We start from the raw sequence: 22,773 nt of genomic DNA, 5'->3' as shown, positions 1-22,773 counted from the left end.
AATTAATATCAGACTTAAAGGAAACAAAGAATGACTAGACAGTGGTTGAAAACTAGCAGCTTTCCATCAACAGGGAAAGAAGGAACAAAAGAAAATGCAGAAGGAGGAATTTAGGACCAAAGAACCCAAGGATAGATGAGGAGAGCAGAGAAAAGCCTTCTCTGGAGATCTCTGAAAGAAAGAGATTCTCATCTGTCTCATCTGAAAGATTTAAGTGGGATTGTGCCTGAAGGCAAGGTTATGAGCCAAAAGACTTCCCAAGGTCTCCTCTGGCCCTGCAGGTCTGGCAGTTCCAATCGGGTGAGGGTTGCCTTTTGTCTACATATATCTTATGGCTTTACCTCACCATGTGAACAGACTGGGGAGAGAGAGAGAGAGAGAGAGAGAGGAGAAACAGACACAGAGACAGAGGCAGAGACAAACAGAGACAGAGAGAAAGCACATTTTGGAATTGAATGGATAATGTGTAAGAGAATCTGTCCATTACATATAATCTTACAATTGCATGGTTACTTAACAATATTTAACCTTTTAAAATGACAGCGTATATATGAGCTCACTGGAATCCTTTCATCATATTAATTTAGGAGATAACCCACCTTATGGGCTGACAGCATATGAGTGATGAGTCTTTGACTGTATGCAGCTCTTATGTTCCGGGGATAGATTTGATGTATGGTAAATTAAGCCCATGTTATAACGAGATTCTATTATATATCCCTTTGAATACAGCATTGTGAGCATTTGTGTTTAATAGACCACAAGCTCATACATCTGGAGTCATCCAGTTCTATTTCATTTTACAGAGAAGAAATTGAGGTGCAGAGAGTGTAACTCATGGCCCAGCACCCCAAGCTTTGGATGTCCATATACCAAGTCTAATCTGGGAGATTTAAGTCCCAGTACTTGGAGTCTCATGCCAAGGAGGTGCTTCTGTTGTTCAACAAGAAGAACCCAGCACCAGGCAAAGCCCACATCACCCAGTTGTTGCTCTACCAGACACCAAGGATCAAGCTCTCATAGGCTCTGAGAGCTGCTGACTCTGTCATCTAGCCCTGACTATCCTAATGACCTTGTTAGCCTAGGAGCATGGTCTGCATGCCTTCATCCCATTCATGGCTATAGCGCCTACCTGATGGGAAAGCTCAGCCCTCTCCTTTCAGTGCTAGGCAGAATTTGAACCCAGGCCTTTTGACAGCAGAGCTAGTATTCTTTCTATGGTACCATGCTGTCCTAGCACGCTTTAAAAAAAATACATCTTAAGCACTGACCTTGTAGAGTAAGCTTAAAAGGAGCATCAACCCTGTATTAAAATGGCTGCATAGGAGCAATCATTCTTTGAAGATATGTGACAGTTAATTTGTTTCAGTTACTACACACCTTTGTTGCAAAAAGGGTCCTGTTGGTGGTGGGGAGGTGAGGAGTCACCCACAAAGTGTGATAGTGATGTTAAAGAAGATCAACATCAGATATTGTCAGAGGGTGCCATGTTAAAATAATTCAAAATTAATTTTATATATGCCAGTGTCTTCCCAGGCCCTCTCAGCGTCAGCATTAGCATCAGATTGCATGTCCGGAGCACTCAGTCTGAGGAAGAGAGTGCTGAGCTGGGTCTTCTTATGGAGGAGTAAAATAAATAGGGTTTGTGTGGCTCCTCCCTCCCCCCAGAAGTTTTCACTAAAGTGGATAATGTTGATGTGAAAAGACACTTTGAAGAAAGGTTGGACATCAGCAGGCACTTAGGCTATTGTCCAGTGGACCCCTGGGAGAGGGGAGGGAAGGGGTGGAAGATGAGGGCCAGGGATACTGGATGCATTAATTAGAGAACCAGGGCTGTGTTTGTGGGACTCTTGGGAATTCAGTTGATGGGCAACCCCAGCCTTTGATCCTGTCAATTCCACATGGGATGGTGATCTTCCTGGACTCTGCTCGTCTCCTCCCGTCATCCCTCACCAACTAATCAAACGAGGGGTTTGCTGCTGGAGAACGAAGGACCAGGGAGTGAAAAGCAACCAGGAGGCAAAATTAGGAAAAGTGAAGTGTCTGGCAGAAGTGGCAGCTTCGCTCCCCCTGCAAGGAGAAGTCACCAGGGCTATCACTCAGTCAGTCAGCAAGCACTCGTGGAAAGCACCCGCACTCGACAGCAAATTTTAATGAGGAATCGAGAAGTTGTCTGAACCTTAACTCCACCACCTACTAACTGTGTGACAGAAAGCAAGCCCCGGGGAGCCCCTTTCCTCGGCCATAAAGTCAAAATAGCGATACTTGCCGTATCACTCAATCGACCAATCAACTTACACTTGTCAAGTGCCTGCTCTGGGCCAGGCACCCGTGCTCAAGATTGAGCATGCATGCCTGCCCTCAGCAAGCTTATTTTGAGCATCTGATGAGAATAAAGGACATGAAGCTCTTTGTAATACTTAAGTTCTATTATAAGGGTTGCTGTAAGATACCTGTTAGCCCCAACATGGGTGAAGAGGTAAATACATTCAATCAGTCAACTGATCAGCAAGCATTTATTAAGCACCTACTGTGTGCCAGAGACAGAAGAATAAAGAATGAAACCATTACACCTTGCTAGGTGCTTACTTTCTAATGGGAAGAAAACAAGAACATATAAAGTGCATACAGCATAAATATAAAGCAAATAAATATAGGCATTTATTCAAATATTAGCATTAACTATATATTAGTATTATATAACATATTGCTATATCTAAAGTATTTATGTATTAGTGTGTCATATATGCACAGATGTTATTCTATTTTTATATATTGATTATTATAGTATACATAAATTAATAATTAAACCAAAGGGAGTTTTGAGAGGAAGGGCAGTAGCAATTGGGAGACTAGAAAAGCTTAACATAGGTGGTAATTAAACTGAGTCTTGAAGACAGGGACTCTATAAGGCAGACAAGAGCATTCCAGGCATGGGACCTAGCCATTACAAAAGCAGAGAGACTGGAAAATGGAAATGCTGTTTGTAAAGAAAAGAAAATAGGCTGATGTGACTGGATCACAGATTGTGGGATGGGGAGCAGTGTCCAAAGAGGTCAACAAGAGAGGCTGGGAGCTAAATAGAGAAGTTTGTATTTTGTTCTCAAGGCAGTAGGGAGCCACTGAGTTTGATTGAGTAGGGAAGTGGCAAGGTCAGATCTGTGCTTTAAAAAAGGCACATTGGCAGTGGTCTGTGGGATGGGCTGGCGAGAGGAGAGACTTGAATCAGGAAGACTAATTTCAAGGGTGTTGGATTCATCTAGCCAAGAGGTAATGAAGACTTCAACTAAGATGGTAGCTGTGTGAGTAGAGAGGTTGGGTTGGATCTAAGAAATGTTGTGAAGGTAGATAAGATTCCTCAGCTGATTGGTTTGGTAGGGATGAGGGAGAGACATCAACAACACAATTGTTCCCTAAATTAAAATTAAGAATTTTTAATAATTAAAATTAGGAATTTTTTTCAAATTTGATTTCACAAGCATTTTGTTATGTACCTACTATATGCAAGGCACTAGGCTAGGTAATAGGAGAAGAAGATTTTTAAAACGACAAACATTCTCTACCCTCAAGGAACTCACATTCTACTTGAAGGCATGACATGTATACAAGTAATAAATACAAAATATATGCAAAATAATAACATTTTTACTTCTACTGTAGCATTAATCCCTAACATCCAATCATTATGACTTATTGTTTCATGAGCTTCAAAACACTTTTTCTCATCTTCCATCTTCATAATTCTTCCCATTTGTTCCTTTGGTTATTTTGTTTTCTTGTACCTTTCCAACCACCTGAATTTGATAGTCTCTCTAGATCTCTTTATCCACTAGTACTGCAACCATGAACTACAATGTTCTTGCCTAGGCTGAGCTAGGAACACATATAACTTGAGAACTGAAATAGTCTTTGGCTGGAACATTTGAATTCTGGCATCCTACTAATGTCTGACAACAACCAGCAAATTAACAAATTGTGCCAAGGATCCTTGTTCTGCCCTCAGCCTAATGATTTATTTATTTAACTTATAACTGGCATCTCCATTAGGGCTGGTTTGTTGAGCAAAAGAGTAAAGGAGGCCCAGAGTTCCCATTGACAACAGCTCTATAGACAAGATGGTGGACACAAGATGGCAATGTGGGACACCAACAATCTGTAAATTTATGAGATACTGTTCTTTAAGAACAAATTTTCAACCCAACACGTGAATCTCTTAAGTTCATAATTTAAGTGATTATCCTGGAAAAAAAAGACTAGGGGAACCTACTATCTTTTTCCCTCTTTTTTAGTTTTATTGATGTCTTTCACTTTCTATCATACTTATAACTGAATACATCACTCCACACATCCTTCCCCATCAACCCATCCCTTGTACCAAAAATTTAAAAAGTCTTAATGTGGAATCTCTTGCACCAGAAATTTCAGATAAAAAAAATAGTCAAACCAGCCACCATACTGACAACATTTGACAGCCTAACCTTTCCAATAAAAAGGGGGAAATGCATGTTCTCATCTCTTCTCTAGGGTCAAACTTAACTAGTATAATTAAGCAACTCTAATTTGATTTTGTTGGTCTTTCCATTAGTGTTGTGGTAATAGCTGTGAATGCTGTTCTTCTGGTTCTGTGTACCGAACCTTTCATCAGTTCATACCAGTCTTCCCAGCCTTCTCTGAATTCTCATATTCTTCATCATGATATCCCATTACCTTCGTGTGTCACAATCGTCAAGCTGGTGAAATGCCAACTGAATCGATAACAGTAGCTAATATTTATATGGTGCTTCAAGGTTTCCAAAGCACTCTCTGTATAATATCCTGTGAGATAAATACCATTACCTTCACCATTTTACAGATGAAGAAACTGAAGCTGAGAGAGTCACAGGGTTAGTCAGTGTCTGAGGCAGGATTGGAACTCAGGTGTTCCTGATGCTAAGTCAGGATCTCCATCTACGACATCACCTAGGAGAAAGATAGCAGGTTGGATTGCATTTGGGAAACTGATCTGGGACTTCAGTGACGCCCAATCTTTCCTCCCTTTGTGAGGTAGAATTCTTCCAAGTGATTTGGTGACTCTCCCAGCTTTGAAATGGACTTACCTTTCTTCCGTTACCTGTGGGATTCACTCTATCCCTTCAGACATGCCCAGTCCCTAGTACATCTTCATTGCTCCCACCCTCCCTTCCAAGAGTTTACTTTAAATTTTAAATGGATAGCTTCATTCCCAAGTCTGACTAGTTGACTACACCCACTGCATCCTGGGCCATGGCTCCTGGTCTTGATTCTGGTCTTGCCACCAGACTCTGATGACTCTGGAGGATGAAGCTGATGACTTGGTGCAGCTCTGTCCACTTAAACCCATTCACTTGACCTCACGAGACCTCACCCTCCTGATGTCATTGATCCTATTGGAGAACAAAGGAACAACAGGAAGGGGAAAAATATGTAAATGCTTCATTCTCTTAATTCTAAGGCCAGTTCCAAAGTGACCATTTTTCTTTCCATTGGCATTCTTAAGTCTTTCAGTTTGGGTCTGTGCTAAGTGAGAACAACCCAGACTTCCTAATGACTTCAGCTCCGTACCTCGGATCCTAAGATCTTAGATTTGGAACTAGAGTACCTACAAAAGTGAGGAAAATGGAACTGAGAGGGAGGAGTCACAAATGACTTACCCATGGTCTCCCAGTTATTTTCAGAATCAGAATTTGAACCCAGATTTTCCTGATTCAGATTCAGCACCCTAGCTACAAACAACACCATCCCCAGCCAAGTGGTAATGGGGCTGTGTCTGAGACGCCTATATTTAAGGAGGGAAGCTTTCAAATTCCATTTACAAGAATGTCAAGAAACAACACATTTCTGCAGACCAAGATAAGGAAAACATCCAGGGATACACATTGATAGCTCTACTTCAATAAATAAACTTTTGGCGCTCATGATTAGGTACACGGGATTATTATATGTTTAATTGGCTAACGTGACAATTTGGAATTACTTCCAGTCACATTTAATTGGATTTGGAGTCTCTAGAGAAAAGAAATAGAGAGGCCTAGCAGAGAGGCAACCATAAAAGCAAAACATTCTTCCAAATTGCATTCGAACAACACATTAATATCCATTTCATGATAGTTGTTAAGCCCTCCCCCCAATTCCCCTAACCCCCCCACCCCCAGACTAATAAGAGGAATGCAATGGTTGTAACAAGCAGTTTGGATACTAAAACAGATTCAATTAGAAACAAAGATGTCGGGGTGGGGGAGGAGGCTTGTGAGATTTTTTTCTTGGAAATTTCTAAGGAGGCTTAATTTAATCAAAAACAAACAAGTTTTGACTTCAGCAAAGAGAGAGATATGCCTAAAAGCCTGTGTTACAGTCAGCCATCTATGCCGTTATGACTTTGAAGGCATTTCAGAGTGTATAAAATGGAATTTAGTCCCCAAATGCTCTAAAGTTTAATAAGAAGCAACTGAAGCAAAGCCTTTTCTTGCAGCTTCTAAATATTTGTATGTTGTATAAGTAGAAGTTAAAAAAAACCAACTGAGAGAAAAATACACTGCTGCTTATAGCCTACGGGTCAGAAGAAAGTCAACATAGATATCAATCAATAAATATTTATTAAGCACTTACTTTGTGCCAGGCATTGTGCTGAGGATACAAAAAAAGGCTAAAGACAGTACCTGCCCTCAAGGAGTTTACAGTCAAACGAGGGAGAAAATATGCAAACAAACAGAAAACAAGCTATACTCTGGATAAATGGGAAATAATTAAGGGGGGGGGGCACTGGAATTAAGAGGGGTTGCTTTATTTAATCTGGTGGTAATATACGAATATTTACTTTTTATAATCACTATATTCAATTCAGTGCTAGGCTTGGGAGTTTTTCATTTGTTTTATCAATTTGTTTCTCTTTCTTTGTTTATGACCTTCAGGAGTGCCATGATCGCTGACTATATGTACTGGCTATCAGGAGGAAGTGAACAGTATGTCAGCAAACTCATCAAGTTGTACTGGCAGGTAAATGTTTGAGTCTGACCCTCCCCCAGGCGGTGGGCTCCCTCATTCTAGAACCCACGGAAAAAATGGGGCCACCAGAAAGGTATCCCTGGGCACATCAGTCATAAGGACCCTCCCTTAGATTAATGTGGTTTTAAGGAAATCATTTTTGTGAAACTAACTTTGAAGGAAAAATTAAGGTCATCAACCCCTGGGCTCCAACTTTAATTAAATGAGGTGTTTGCCACCTCTGTAGGGATCCCAAGAGCACTGTTCCTGGTATAGGTACGCACAGTGGTGTCACATGACCTTTGAAGATCTGAATGTGATATTTTCCTAAATTCTAATTGCATCATAAACTGGGAGGAGGGTACAGGGGGACTATGGTGGTAATTTCAAGGAAACTCATAGAAATGATGTAAAAAAAAAATTGTTCTTTGGGTATTTGCTTACTGTTTTGGTTATGTACTGTCTATCAGGGCCATAACTAGGAATTTTTGTGCCTGGGGCAAGCAGTGTTGAACCCTAACTTGGGAGGGTTGGAACACTGCCCCACAGTGAGGAAACAAGAGACACCAGCCTAAGGCTATTCCATAGGGCATGAGGGAAGGAGTACCATTTGGTAATTTTCTATTTCAACTAATCGTACTTGTAAACTAGGTGCTAAGCATAATTGTTTCCATTCTGATGAAGGAAAGATGGGCTCTCAGACCAACCTGGACCCTCAGCCCTAGGTATAGTTCTATGACTTCTCTCCCAAGCCAGCAGTGCATTTTAATACGAAGAGTCCTTTGAATGTCTGAACATTTCACAGAGCCTGCCTCCCCCCACAATAGCTGTCATTAACATCTGTCAATTGAGAAAATACAAAAATATGTGGTGATAAAAAGCTACTATGAATTCAGTAACACTTTTAAATGAAATTGTATTTTAGTGATAAAAAGAACATCAGCATACATTTGAAAAAGAATCATACATATACATGAGAGAGAATCACAGATTCTCAGAGGAAAAACTTGAGAAATCATCTAAACCAAGGGTTCTTAACATTTTTTGTGTGTCCTGAACCCTTTTAGCACTCTGATGAAACTTATAGACAGACCCTTTACCAAAATAATGCTCTTCAATGTGTAAGATAAAATATATAGCATTACATATGGCATTACAAAGGAAACCGATATATTGAAATACAGTTATTAAAATATTTTTATTGGCATAGCCAAGATGGCAGCTAGAAAGCAGGGACTTGCCTAGGGCTCTCCCTCAGGAACCATCAAATACTGATAAAAAATGGCTCTGAACAAATTCTAGAACTGCAGAACCCACAAAATAGCAGAGGGAAGCAGGGCTCCAGCCCAGGACAGCCTGGATGGTGGCTGGGTAAGGTCTATCGCGCATGGAGCTGGGAGCGGAGCAGAGCCCAGCGTGGACTGTGCCTGAACCAACCAGACCGGGAGCTGGGTGGAAGAGGCCCTAGTGCCTTGAATCAGTGAGCTATGGCAGGTATCAGACTTCTCAACCCACAAACACCAAAGATAACAGAGAAGATTAGTGGGAAAAGCTGTGAGGGACAGAGTGAAAGGAGTTCGGCTACAGCCCCAGGGGCAGCGGGGGTGGTGCAGCTACAGAACTACAGCTGCACTTGCTTCTGGCCCCAGGCCCACCTGGTGGGAGGAATTAAGTGGTGGATCAGAGCAGGAGTGCAGAGCCTGCTTAAGATCTGAGTCCCTGTCCAAGTTGGTGGTTCTCGGAGGAGGAGGAGCACTGGTGTGACAGAGCTTGCTGTATAGAAATAACTCTGAAAACAATAGCACATCCCCTCAAGCTTGGAACAAAGTACTCTGTACTCTACAAGCAGTCATACCCCGACGAAAAACTCAAGGGTCAAGTAAGTTGGCTGGGAACATGGTTAGGCAGCGAAAATGGACTCAGATTCAGACTCGGACTTTGGAATCTTTCTTTGGTGACAAAGAAGACCAAAACACACAGCCAGAAGAAGTCAACAAAGTCAAAGAGGCTACATCAAAACCCTCCAAGAAAAACATGAACTGGTCTCAGGCCATGGAAGAACTCAAAAAGGATTTGGAAAAGCAAGTTAGAGAAGTAGAGGAAAAATTGGGAAGAGAAATGAAAGTGATGCAAGAAAACCATGAAAAACAAGTCAATTGCTTGCTAAAGGAGACCCAAAAAAATACTGAAGAAAACAACACCTTAAAAAATAGACTAACTCAAATGGCAAAATAGTTCCAAAAAGCCAATGAGGAGAAGAATGCCTTGAAAGGCAGAATGAGCCAAATGGAAAAGGAGGTCCAAAAGACCACTGAAGAAAATACTACCTTAAAAATTAGACTGGAGCAAGTGGAAGCTAGTGACTTGATGAGAAATCAAGATATTATAAAACAGAACCAAAGGAATGAAAAAATGGAAGACAATGTGAAATATCTCATTGGAAAAACTACTGACCGGGAAAATAGATCCAGGAGAGAGAATTTAAAAATTATTGGACTACCTGAAAGCCATGATCAAAAAAAGAGCCTAGATCTCATCTTTCAAGAAATTATCAAGGAGAACTACCCTGATATTCTAGAGCCAGAGGGTGAAATGTAAATTGAAAGAATCCACCAATTGCCTCCTCAAAAAGATCCCAAAAAGAAAACTCCTAGGAATATTGTCGCCAAATTCCAGAGCTCCCAGATCAAGGAGAATATACTGCAAGCAGCCAGAAGGAAACAATTTGAGTATTGTGGAAACACAATCAGGATAGCACAAGATCTAGCAGTTTCCACATTAAGGGATGGAAGGGCTTGGAATATGATATTCCGGAGGTCAGTGGAGCTAGGATTAAAACCAAGAATCACCTACCCAGCAAAAATGAGTATCATGCTCCAAGGCAAAATATGGATTTTCAATAAAATAGAGGACTTTCAAGCTTTCTCAGTGAAAAGACCAGAGCCAAATAGAAAATTTCACTTTTAAACACAAGAATCAAGAGAAGCATGAAAAGGTAAACAAGAAGGAGAAATCACAAGGGACTTACTAAAGTTGAACTGTATATGTGTGTATATATGTGTGTGTGTGTGTGTGTGTGTGTGTGTACACAGAGGGCACAGGGTGACTTGAATATGAAGGGATGATATCTAAAAAAATTAAGGGATGAGAGAGGGATATATTGAGAGAGGCAGAAAGGGAGAGATAGAATGGGGTAAATTATCTCGCATAAAAGTGGCAAGAAAAATTAGTTCTGTTGGGAGGGAAGAGGGGGCAGGTGAGGGGGAATGAGTGAATCTTGCTCCATTGGATTTGACCTGAGGAGGGAATAACATACACACTCAATTGGGTATCTTACCCCATAGGAAAGAAGGAAGAAGAAGATACAAAAGGGGAGACGATAGAAGGGAGGGCAGATAGGGGGAGGAGGTAATCAAAAGCAAACACTTTTGAAAAGGGACAAGGTCAAGGGAGAAAATTGGATAAAGGGGGATAGGATAGGAAGGAGCAAAATATAGTTAGTCTTTCACAACATGAGTATTGTGGAAGGGTTTTGCATAATGATACACATGTGGCCTATGTTGAATTGCTTGCCTTCTTAGGGAGGGTAAGTGGGGAGGTTAGAGGGGAGAGAATTTGGAACTCAACATTTTAAAAGTAGATGTTCCAAAAAAAAGTTTTTTGCATGCTACTAGGAAATAAAATATACAGGCAATGGGGCATAGAAATCTATCTTGCCCTACAAGAAAGTAAGGGAAAGGGGGATGGGGAGGGAGTGGGGTGACAGAAGGAAGGGCTGACTGGGGAACGGGTCAATCAGAATATATGCCATCTTGGAGCGGGGGAAGGGTAGAAATGGGGAGAAAATTTGTAATTCAAACTCTTGTGAAAATTAATGCTGAAAACTAAAAATATTAAATAAATAATGATTTTTTAAAAGGAAAAAACAAAAAAATAAAATATTTTTATTAATTGGATGATTTCACATGTATAACTGATATCATATTGCTTGCCTTCTCAAATGGTAAGGGAGAGGTGGGAGGGAATTTGGAACTCAAATTTTTTAAAAGAATGTTAAAAATAAGTAAATAAATGATTGAAATAAAATATTTAAGTACATGGACCACAGCTTAAGAACTCCTTATCTAGTCTAGCCCATACCTGAACAGATTTCCCCCTAATAATAATGATGGATATTGGGAGACACCCAAGTCCCTTTGACCCTCGTATAATATAATTCCAAGACCTTTCATCATCCTCTGGATCGTCTCTTCTGGATGCTATTAAGATGGTCAATGTCCTTCCTAAAATATGGCATTGAGAATTGAACACCTTCATTATTTGGTCTACAAAAGATATAGATAGATAGATAGATAGATAGATAGATAGATAGATAGATAGATAGGTGATAGACAGATAGATAGATAGATAGATAGATAGATAGATAGATAGATAGATAGATAGATATGCAAGGGCCATAGGTTGAAAATCACTGTTCTGCACTATTAGAGCAAAAACAAACTCTCTTTCCAGCGGGATGCATCATCTGTCTCCAAATAGATTTAATTATGTATGACTACTATCACCATTTAAGGTATATTAATTCAATGTAATTCAAGCCATTTTTAACTTAGGAAGAGTGAAATATACTTGAATACATATACATACAGATAAGAGTAAACCAGGCTCTTCCATCAGACTGTGAGCTCCTTGGGAGAGCAGGAGCTGGTTTTTGCGCTTCTTTGTATCTCCAGCATTTAGCCTGGTTTCTGGAACAAAGTAGGCACTTAACGAATGTTTATTGAGTGACTATAATCCTAAATTCTTTTCTGGTCCTTTTTCCTTTTTCCATCATTCTATGATTAACTCCTAGGATCCTCATTGTACTGCTGCTCTGAGCATAACAACTTAGGGAGATAATACGGCACAGAGAAAAGGGAGACAGGAAGATTTGTGTTCAAGCCCTACCTCCGACACATACTGGCTGTGTGACGTTGGGCAAATCCCTTAACCTCTCAGTGCTCTGGGTAATTCTCCCAGTTGCAGAGATGCTGAACTTCACTGATAAAGGGAATTTCCATACTGGGAACTTCCACATACCAATGAAGTCACAAGGCTAGTCCTGATTCCCCTGTGTCATTGTTGTTATTGTTCAGTCATGTCCAGCTCTTCGTGACCCCATGGACCCCAGCACACCAGGCCCTTCTACCCCCCACTGTCTCTCAAAGTCTGTCCAAGCTAATGTTCGTTATTTCATGACACTATCTATCCACCTCATCCTCTGCCTACCCCTTTTCCTTTCACCTTCAATCTTTCCTAACATCAGGCTCTTGTCAGATGAGTTCAATCTTCTCATTATGTGGTCAGAATATTTAGGTGCCAACTTAAGTATTTGACCTTCCAGTGAATAGCCTGAATTAATTTCTTTAGGTATTCGCTGATTCAATCTCCTTGCTATCCAAGGGACTCTCAAAAGCCTTCTCCAGCACCACAGTTCAAAAGTGTAGATGCTGCGGTGCTCAGTTTTTGCTGTAGTCCAACTCTCACAGCCATATATTACCGCTGGAAAAACCATAGCTTTGACTATGTGGACCTCTGTCAACAAGGTGTGTCTCTGCTTTTTAGTATGCTGTCCGGATTTGCCATCGCTTTTCTTCCAAGGAGCAAGCTTCTTTTAATTTCATGGCTGCAGTCACCATCCACAGTGATCTCTGAGCCCAAGAATATAAAATCAGACACTGCTTCCATTTCTTCTCCCTCTGTTTTCCAAGAAGTGATGGGAACAGTTGCCAAGATCTTCATTTTGTTTTGGTTTTTGACGTTAAGCTTCAAGCTTTTACACCCTCCTCTTTCACCCTCATCAAGGGGCTTCTTAATTCCTCTTCACTTCCTGCCATCGGAGTGGTGTCATCTGCGTATTTGAGATGGTTGCTATTTCTCCTCCCAACCTTAATTCCAGCTTTGGATTCATCCAGCCTGCCATTTTGCATGATGTACTCTGCATATAAATTAAATAAATAGGGCGACAATATACAGCCTTGCCACACTCCTTTTCCAGCCTTAAGCCAATTAGTTGTTCCATGTTGGGTGCTGACTTGCCTAGGACCACACAGCTAGTAAGGTTTGATTTGAACTCACATCTTCCTAACTCTAGGTCCAGCGCCAGCTAGCTGCTTATTCAGCCAAGGTAATTTCCATGCCTGCCTAACGCTTCCCCTCCCCAGATAGTTTAACTAGCACACGTTAAAGTACTCCGGCCTTTCATTTGCTTATAGATTTGATGCCGGTCAGTAAAATTTGGCCAAACACATCAAGACAAATAGCTCATTCTATAAAAATGTCAAGGAGTCTTTATGGGCCCCACTAAGCCAAAAGAATCTTGGGTTGGAAGGTCTTTGACAAAACTTATCAGACAGTAAACTGTTTGGAGGGCAATCAATTTATCTGCCACAGAAGGATGACGGGAATAACCAGCTCTGCTAGAATTTAAAATTGTGACTATAAGGGACCTAGGTTAATGATTAAGCAACCAAATTTTTTCCATTTCAAATTGTAATTATAAGGGACCTGGGTTAAGCAATCAAATTTTTTCCATTAAAAAGTTTTTCTTTGATTTTTTAAAGGGATACCATGTTGATTTAGACCTTTGGCAAAGGTCTATATTTTATAAAGAGAGAGAATAGCACAGTAGACAGCCAGCCCTGGAGTTACGATGACCTCGGTTAGACTCCTGCCTCTGATAAAGATTGACTTTGTGACCTTGGACAAATGAAGGGAGAACTAACCGAAATCAAAGGTTTTGAATTCAAATCCTGCCTTTGACCATTACTATCTGTAAGACTTTGTGTGAGTTATCTAACCTCCTGGGCCTCAGTTTCCTTATCTGAAAAAAGGGTTTGGGTGAGATGCCCTCTGAGATTCCTCCCAGTTCTAGACTTATTATAAAAAGTCACTTCCCTTTTTAGTGCCACAGGCAGCTCTCGAAGAGTTGTTAATCTGCATAGACCGAGGGACAGGAGAGTTGAAGTCACTCACCTGACCCAAAAACAAAGAATCAATTGCAACAACACCCTTATGTTGTCATTATACAGTGTTTAAAGGATCATGGTTCCATGGAAACCCCATTGGCCCTGGGCCCAGATTTGAGGCCGTTCACTTGCTACCTTCTCACCTTGCCATCATCCCTTCACTTCATTGTCTGACCTGTGAAAATAAGGAGCTTGGACAGATGACCTCCAAGGTCTCTAGGAACTGGCCAAGACCATTGATCTCCTGGTAAATTTTTTCAATTAAAATAATAATTACAGCTGACATTTATACAGTACATAAAAGTGTTTTAAAAACCACTTTGAAAAATCAACAATTCAGTAAACATATGTCAAGTACCTACTATGTGCGAGACACTTTGCTAAGGTACTGGGACAAAAAAAAATTGTTCCCGCTCTCTAGGAGCTTACTTTTTACTTTACATGAGTGATGTTGTTTGAGCTTCCCCAGAATCCTGTGAGTCCTGCTAATTTTATTATCCCTACTTTATAAATGAGGAAACTAAGCTTTAGAAGGATCGGGTGACTTCCCCACGGTCCAACAGAGAGTGAGTGTCAGAGGTAGAATTTGGACCCAGCTCTCTGTTGACTGCAGATCTGGTCCTTTTCAGTGAAACAAGCTGTCTCCATTTTCCATTTTACCAGGAAACTAACATTTTTCACCTGCTTTCTCATAAGGCAGGCTTTTTAAAAATTCGGGGATAACAAACTGGTTGTGTCACTGTGGTATATCCCCTGGTGGCCTCATTAGGCCAAGGCTAAACAGGAAAGTAGAGAATGTAATGACCTGGAGACAGACCTGGGTTCTGGTCAGAGTTCTGGTGTGAGATAGTTATGTGGCCTTTGATAAATCACTAAAGCTCTCTGAATCTCAAGGTTTTAGTCCATAAAATTAGCATATTGAACTAGATTACTTCTAGAGTTTTCTTTAAGCTCTAAAAGTCTACCGTTGTTATTCATGCCCACCAATCTTGACATAACCTGAACACTTAACAACGAAGATGAACTCAGAAAGCCATACCCCTATTACCCTACCCCATTACTAGGAACTTCTTTTTCAAATCTGTTGTCTCTCTCCTTCTGGCCAACATTATCTCAGTTCTTAATCCAGTACATGGGACCTTGTTCCAACCAGAAAGCCATGAGAGTGTTGGAGTTGGTAAAAACAAATGTATCGCCAAAGGGAGTCGCTAACCATAGCTGATTGGGAGGCCCACTACATCTGGCCTTCCAGGCTCTCCAGATCTCATCCCCTTTCCGTTTATGGCTTAATTGGATTCATTGCTTGGTGTTCTGTGACCTACAGTGCAGTGATGTTAAATAGCTGCAGGCAATGGATCCCTTGGCCCTGGGTATATGATTTTAAAATAAAGAAGAGAGCAGCAGTGAGGGGGAGGAAAGAGACAGAAGTCTGATGTTTCATGTATTCCCTAGTCATGGTGAAATGGCCCTTACCCATGTATCAGAGAGGTGAAAATATATTGACAATTCTTTTTGCATCCGTGATTGGAATTATTCTGGCTATTGAAACAAAGGCACCAAGAAAAGCCAATGACTCCCAACTGAAATCAGGAAGAGATTAAACCCCCAGCCAAGGACTGGGGCAAGGTGACCCATCTCTACTGTCCTTTGGCTATGACTGTCAGCTTATATCAATAGGACGGCATTGGGGTAACCCCCGCCCCAGGGAGCATAGGTTCAGGATAGAAGAGCAACTAAGTCAATTGGCAACAATGAGCCGTGGGTTGGGGCAGAGGTAGGGTGAACATAGCAGGGGCTGGCCTGGCCAGGACACATAACTTACAGCCTACAGACAGAGAAGTAGTGTGTCCTGGTGGATGTGCTGCTCCACTTGGAGTTAGGAAAACCTGGGCTTAAATCCTGCCTCAGGGGCAGCGAAGTGGTACAGTGAATAGAGCCTGGAATCAAGAGGACCTGAGTTCAAATCCAGGCTTTGACACACAGCTGTGTGACCTTGGGCAAGTCACTTAACCCTGATTGCCTCGCCTCCCCCCTCCCCCACACTTAATAACTGTGTGACCCTGAGTAATCACTCAATAGATAAACGTGTGCTAGGTGCTGGCGGTACAAAAAGGGGCGGCAGGTGGTTCCTGCCCTCAGGGGGCTCACCATCTAATAAGGGAAACAGCGCTCAAACAAATACAGACAAACAAGCTATATACACACAGGACGACAAAGGGGAGGCACTCGAATTAGGAGAGGTTGGGAAGCTTTTTTGTACAAGGTGGGATTTTAGTTGGACCCTGAGGGAGGTAGCTGTCGAACCCCCACAGGGAACTACGAGGAGCTCGCTATCTCCCGGGGCAGCGCATTCTCCTTAAGACCTTCTTAGTTGTTAGAGGGGTTTGGGGTTTGTTGCTTTCTCCTCTCATCAAGCCTAAATCGCTGAGCACATTTAACCCATCATACCTAGAACAATCTTGGTGAATCATACCTGGTTCCTTCAAGCAAAGCTCCCTTCATCATCTTTGTTTCCTTGCTTTTGGACGCACTCCCTCCCCAGACCTGGAGTCTGGAAGACCTCAGTTAAAATGGTCTGAGTTTTGCCTCACACACCTACTAGCTGTGTGACCCAGGTCAATCCATTTAACCTCTGTTAGTCTCAGCTTCTCCTTTGATAAAATGGAGATAACATAGCACCTGCCTCACAGACTTGGAATGATCAAATGAGATAATGTTTATAAAACACTTTTCAAACTTTAAGGTGATAGGTGCGCGAAAATATAATGTATGCATATATCATACATGTGTGTGTATGTGTATGTATATGAAATGCATAGATGTTGTAATTGTAATAATATGTAATATGATATTGTACAAACATTAGCTATTATTATTTATGAAATGCATTTTTGAAACCCATGGAAGACTTTAAATTTAACCCTGTTAAATTTAATCTCATTAGTTTGGTGCCGTGTTCTAGCCTACTACGGATTTTTCAAAGAATGACACATTACCCATGTGTTAGCTGTCTTCCTCTGCTTTGTCTCATCTGCAGATCAGAGAACCCCTCCAGCCATGCCTTAATCTACATCAGTATAAAATGTAAAATAGTTCAGGACCTACCGAATACCAATCTCTGGGGCACTCCACTAGAGACCACCCTCCAAGCTGACATCAAACTATTAATGACGGTCACTATGGCTCTGACTATACCATCATATAGAGACGTCCAGCCCACATCTCTCCATTTTGTCACAAGAATTATACCAGAGACTTTGTCTGACACTTTGTTTATATGAAGACAGGCCAGAGAAAAATTTTAGGGAGATGAGAATATGTTAGTCCTTGATAGGAGGAAGCTCAAGATGGTCATAAATACCTGATAGCTAGTTTGGAACCTGGAGTAAACTGTGAGGATCTTCTCATTATGGCACACCATCCAGCCTACTACAGCCATTTATTATGTTATAAGAAAGCCCTCTTAAATTCCATAGAGATTGGTGTGCTGCCCTCTGAGGAAAAGGAAAGGTATAGAGAGAAGGATACTCTGCAGTCTGAAGTCTGAGAAGGCTAATTAGCAAAGGGAAGCTGAAACCTGGAAGGGACACCATTGTGCTGAGGCCCAGTCACCATATTATCTCATAGTACCCACCAATGTTTCTCCTCCTCATTCTCAAATGGATCATAGATGCATGTCTAGAGTTGGAAGGAACCTTAGACTCAATGCCTTCACTTTATTGATGAGAAAACTTTCTTATTGTTCCACTTAGCACCTTTGTGACATCCAGACTGTGGCCACCACTCCCTAATATATGTTGTCTCCTCCATTAGAATCTAAGCTCCTTGAGGGCAGGAACTGTCTCGCCTTTATATTTTTATCCCCAGCACTTAACACTGACTTCCAATTAGTAAGTACTTAATAAATGTTTTTTTTAATCATTTAAAGCCCCACCCACATGTTTCCAAAGAGAAATTCAGTCATTTTCTGAGAGACAGGGTCATTTCATCATGGTTTTGGGGTACCACCAAAGAACTGATGAGCACAGCCCCTAAATGTGACCCACCCCTCCAACAGGAGACTAATTAATTCTTCCCTAGAAGTTTGTATCCATTCAAGCTGAGGTCCATAATTGTCTGCCCAAAGTCAAAGAGGCAGTGAGCATCAGGGTTTGGTTCCTCAATTGGCAGTCCTTCTGCCGCCCCATCCTGCCCCTCCCCTCCAGGAGACATTCCAAGGAGGTCACTGCTTGAACCAAAATGGTTCCCAAGAAAAATCGACTTGAGGATTCTACTTCCTTTTATCTCATCTTGTTGTCAACAGGTAGCCAAGAATATTGACTGTGTGGGTATTTACTCACATCTCCCATTATCACAGTGCCTAGCATGAATAAAACACTTAAGTGCATTTTCATTTATTCACGATTAAAAGACTATAGATTTCCTCTCATAGGCTAAACAAAAGTAAGATGCTGCTATTCCTCCCTCCTGAATATCATGAATATCATGACAACCTTACCATTTGTTAGAAGGAGAAGGAAAAAAAGAAAGGAAAAAAGAAAAATAGAAAGGAAAAAAGGAAGGAGAGAGGAAGGAAGGAGAGAGAGAAGGAGGGAAGGAAGAAAGGAAAGAAAGAAGGAAGGAAGAAAGGAGGGAGGGAGGGAAGGAAGGAAGGAAGGAAGAAAGGAAAGAAAGAAGGAAGGAAGAAAGGAGGGAGGGAGGGAAGGAAGGAAGAAAGGAAAGAAAGAAGGAAGGAAGGAAATGTCTTGAAGTATTCCCTTCCATGACACTTCATGCTGAGATGCGTCACAGTATGATGAATAAAAGTGTTTGCACATGTTATTCTACATTGGTGCTGCCTCTTCAGAGTGAGAGGGAGAAAGCTGAAAATATCTTGTCATGTAGGGCAGGACTTCCTTGCACACACGCCTTTGTAACCTAAGCAACTGCTGTTGATCCGCATGCTCTCATTATCAGCCTCCCTCCTCCTTCAGAACACCACAAGATCTCCTCATAATTCTGAGCTCATTAGCCAGACAGAGATAGACAAAGAAAGAGAGGAGAGAAAGAGGGGGAGGGGGAGGAGAGAAACACAGAGAGAGAGAGAGAGACAGAGACAGAGACAGATAGAGACTCTTCCTTAGAGAGATAGGAATCGGTGATTTTGAAGAACTGAGCTGAAGGTATTTGTACGTAACCTCTCTCATTTTACCCAAAATAAAAAATGTATTTAACTCTGAGAAGAGCTCCAGAGGGGCTTCTGTTCTCCCCCTAGTCCCTGACCAAATTTTAGCTCCATGCCTGCTTCTGAGCCCTGAGCATTCATTCATCCAAAAAATGTTTCTTGAGTATTTGCTACGGCTCCGTACTGTGTTAGTGCAGTGAGGAGGTACTAGTCTGAACAAAACAGTTTTGTCCCCTCAGAGGAGGGACCGGTCCAGCAGAGGAGATGAGAAAACATACACAGACAACAATAAAGTAAAACATGTGGTAAATGCATAAGAGCACAGACAGACGACAGTCTGCGAGGCTTCCCAGGAAGAAAAGATGGATCGTGACAAGCACAGTTTGTTACATTGAACTCTGGTTCCCTGTGCTAGACGCTGGGGTACAAAGAGAGAAACCAAATAGCCCTTGCCTTCGAGGCCCTTGCATTCAACTCACATCACAATACTGGCGTGGACAAATCAAGCCAAATCCAGACACCAAACTCACACCGTAGTGTATGCCCCCACGGTGAGTTTGGGCAAGTCCCTTCATGTCTCTGAGCCTCAGTTTCCCCATCTGGACTGAACCAGAGGGGTCGAGTCCACATTGTTCCACACAGCACTATTCCCGAGTGGGGGACTTTTCCATGTTAATATGCATCCCCTCATGCCCCAGCTGCATCTCTCTCTTTCTCCTGCCCCTGCTGCCCCTCACTGACCCTGTGCCACTTCTCCTCTCCCCGACCCAAAGCAAAGAGCAACCTCTACGACTCTCTGTATCCCCGAGCCCTCTTAGCCAGCCCCATCAACAATAGCATCCTTTGTGCATCCCAGGCCGCTGCTGGCTGAATAAACGTTAGCTTGTTATTCTGAGATTTAGCACAGACCAAGGACTTGGAAAAGCTGGTTCTATTCAGATTGGGTTCAGAGAGTTCTCTCATTCTCTTGTTTTGCTTCCTGCTCAAAGTTGTAGAAAATAGGGTTCACTGGGGATTAAAAGGCAACAGTTCATGATTGAGGTAAAAAAAAAATGTTCTGGCTGGATCCTTGAAAAATCATAGCACAGAAGTTCAGGCTGGGAAGAGACCTACCTGTCTTCTGGATCTAATCCGAAATCTAGACAGACTTTTCTCTGTAATATTCCGGACATCCATTTTCTCTACTTGAAAGGCCCTGGTGAAGAAAAACCTGCCAGACACAAGAGCGTCCCTCCACTTTTGGACAACAAATATGGGGACTTTTGTCATTTTTCCCCTTTAGGTTAAAGCTAAGTTTGCTTCTCTGCCACTTAAATCAATCACCAAGTGTTCATTTGGCACCTACTATGTGCCAGGCCCTTTGCTAAGTCCTGAGAATACAAAGACAACCTCCCCTTCAAGGAGCTTCCCAATGGATCCAAGCACAACAAATGTATCCCCCTTCCTTCTGCCTTCCCCATAAATGCTTTAAGATTATTAACCCATCACCTGATCTTCTCTTTTCAAGATTAAATGTAATGTTTATTCAGATAAAATGTGAGGACAGGGGTTGTGCCTGGCACATAGTAGGTGTTTGAGAAATGCTTGCTGATCAGCAGGTTGCTTGGTCGGTTGGTTTGGGGTTAAAGCCTCTGATGCTCACTGGTTTCTTCATAAGAATAAGCGTAATGGGGGTCCTTTAGATCACTCTCTTATGCATACCTTGGCTCACCCACGCCTCACAATGACCCTATGATCGAAGTGCTGGGGGTACTAACAACCCCATTTTCACAGAGGAGAGCATGGAGGCTCAGGGGAAGTAAATAGAGAAATGTAGGTGTCAATGGGCAGGACCAGACCACAGTGACAGCGGATGGAGGCTCCCTTGGAGACAGAATGCCGACAGATCACTCACACTGATCTTCGGACCTTACATTTTCTCTCCTGTTCCGTCCTTTTTGCCGCTTGATCTGGCAATGAAGTCATTGTGATGAATCTTTCATCAGTCATTCACACAGGAGAAAAAAACCAAAACATGTCACCTTAACCTCTGCATGGAGAGTTCCTCAGCACGAAGAAACAAGGAAGGGAGGTCAGGAGCCTGAAACATTTTATTATCAGCAGCAAAAACACCTAAGAGATAAAAAATGTTTTTTTTCCTTTAAAGGTTGGCTTCCTCTTGAAAAATGGTTCCCTAGGAGGAACAGTATGGAAAGATAAGCAAAGAGGTCTTTGAGGATTTGTGTTTATGTCCCCTTTGGGGGCACTATCAGAGAAAGTGCACCCTCTATTTAGAAGTTGTTTAAGCATGTAGCCTGCATTGGCTGTAGAGGTAGGTGGGCCTGCGGGACAACCATAGTTCCATAGAATATCAGGGTTGGAAGGGACCATAGAGACCAGGTTGAAGTTAAACTTCCCCATTTTACAGATGGACTTAACTGAGGCCCAAGGACTTACCCAGCATCACACACATAGTAAGAGACCAGGGCTGGATTTGAACCCACATCCTTTGTCTCCCAGTCCCAGGCTCTTTCCGACTATAACCTATCTGCTTTCCTAATTCCCTTACCTATGAAAGGAGGATAATAATATCTCTCTTATTATACCTTATATTGTAGAGCTTTATGAAGAAAGTCCTCCATAAACCTAAAAACGCCCTTAAAATGTGAGCTGCTATTATTATTAACTCACTCATGTATAACTTAGCATCTTAGAGTAGTGGGAATCTGTTTGTTAGATAATTATCTATCGCTTTGAAAATCAGAGAGCAGGACCTTGAGAGATTTCAACTGAGGCACATTGCTTTGGATGGGAGAAATAGCGGGGAATTATTAGAGACCTGACCGGTCAGTCTTTCCTGGCTCAGCTTCGTCCATCCCTCCCCCGTTTGTTGCAGTTTTTACTTTTAAGATACATCAAGAAGGGAAGCACAAATATCCCCCCATCACTTCAGAGGCACACTCTTCCTCGATGTCTGGGACAATGGGCTCCCGGCTAGCACCCTTCCTGCTGTCATGTTGCTGCTGAGATCGCTCCTGAGGGTCTGTGGGTATCCATGTTGGGTTTGCTACCAGCCCCTTCTGCTTGAACTCCACTTGAAGACTGTGGGTAGCCTATTCTTATGAGCTTTTAAAACTCACAGTCCTCCAGATCAGTCTCCTCCACTTGAAACAGGAGAACAAACGTCAAGGCAAAGACCTAAGACCTATGTTCTCCAGGCCACAGGCCAACGTGAGAGGACCCAGGGCTTCCCCCTACGCCACACAGCATTGTCTCTCACCCAACCCCCTGCCCTGGAAAAAGAAGAGAAAGAACCCCATATGGAAGAGACACGACTCTGTGCAGTCACAGGCGCCATAGTTTGGCCCACAGCTGGCCTGCAGGCACTCGTCTGGGTGTCCTCTGCGTGGAACAGAAATTAGCCTGGCCTTGTGGAAGAAGTGCTCAGCTCTGACTGAGGAGACTCAAACCCCCAGCCTGACTGTTGTCACCCATTGGGTAACTGGGAACAGGTCCTCCCTTAATCTCACATCCCTCTTCCAAAACCAGGTTAACCCCACCTGTCTCTGACTCACAATAATTTTCCAAAGAGCATCGACAAAGCCAGTTCCTGGCCACCTGAGG

General features: G+C 42.2%; 1 protein-coding gene across 1 annotated transcript in view; it reads left to right on the top strand.

The window, feature by feature from the left end:
- SPATA16 (spermatogenesis associated 16) overlaps positions 1-22,773 on the top strand; it is a 235,750-nt gene that overhangs the window by 110,286 nt on the left and 102,691 nt on the right. Inside the window, 1 exon segment of the mRNA XM_036755681.1 lies at positions 6,927-7,011. Coding sequence (XP_036611576.1) covers positions 6,927-7,011 — 85 coding nt within the window.

Source organism: Trichosurus vulpecula, chromosome 4 (assembly GCF_011100635.1).
Source record: "Trichosurus vulpecula isolate mTriVul1 chromosome 4, mTriVul1.pri, whole genome shotgun sequence".
NCBI lineage: Eukaryota > Metazoa > Chordata > Mammalia > Diprotodontia > Phalangeridae > Trichosurus > Trichosurus vulpecula.
The sequence above is the reverse complement of the archived record's forward strand: the minus strand, read 5'-3'. Positions and strand labels throughout refer to the sequence as shown.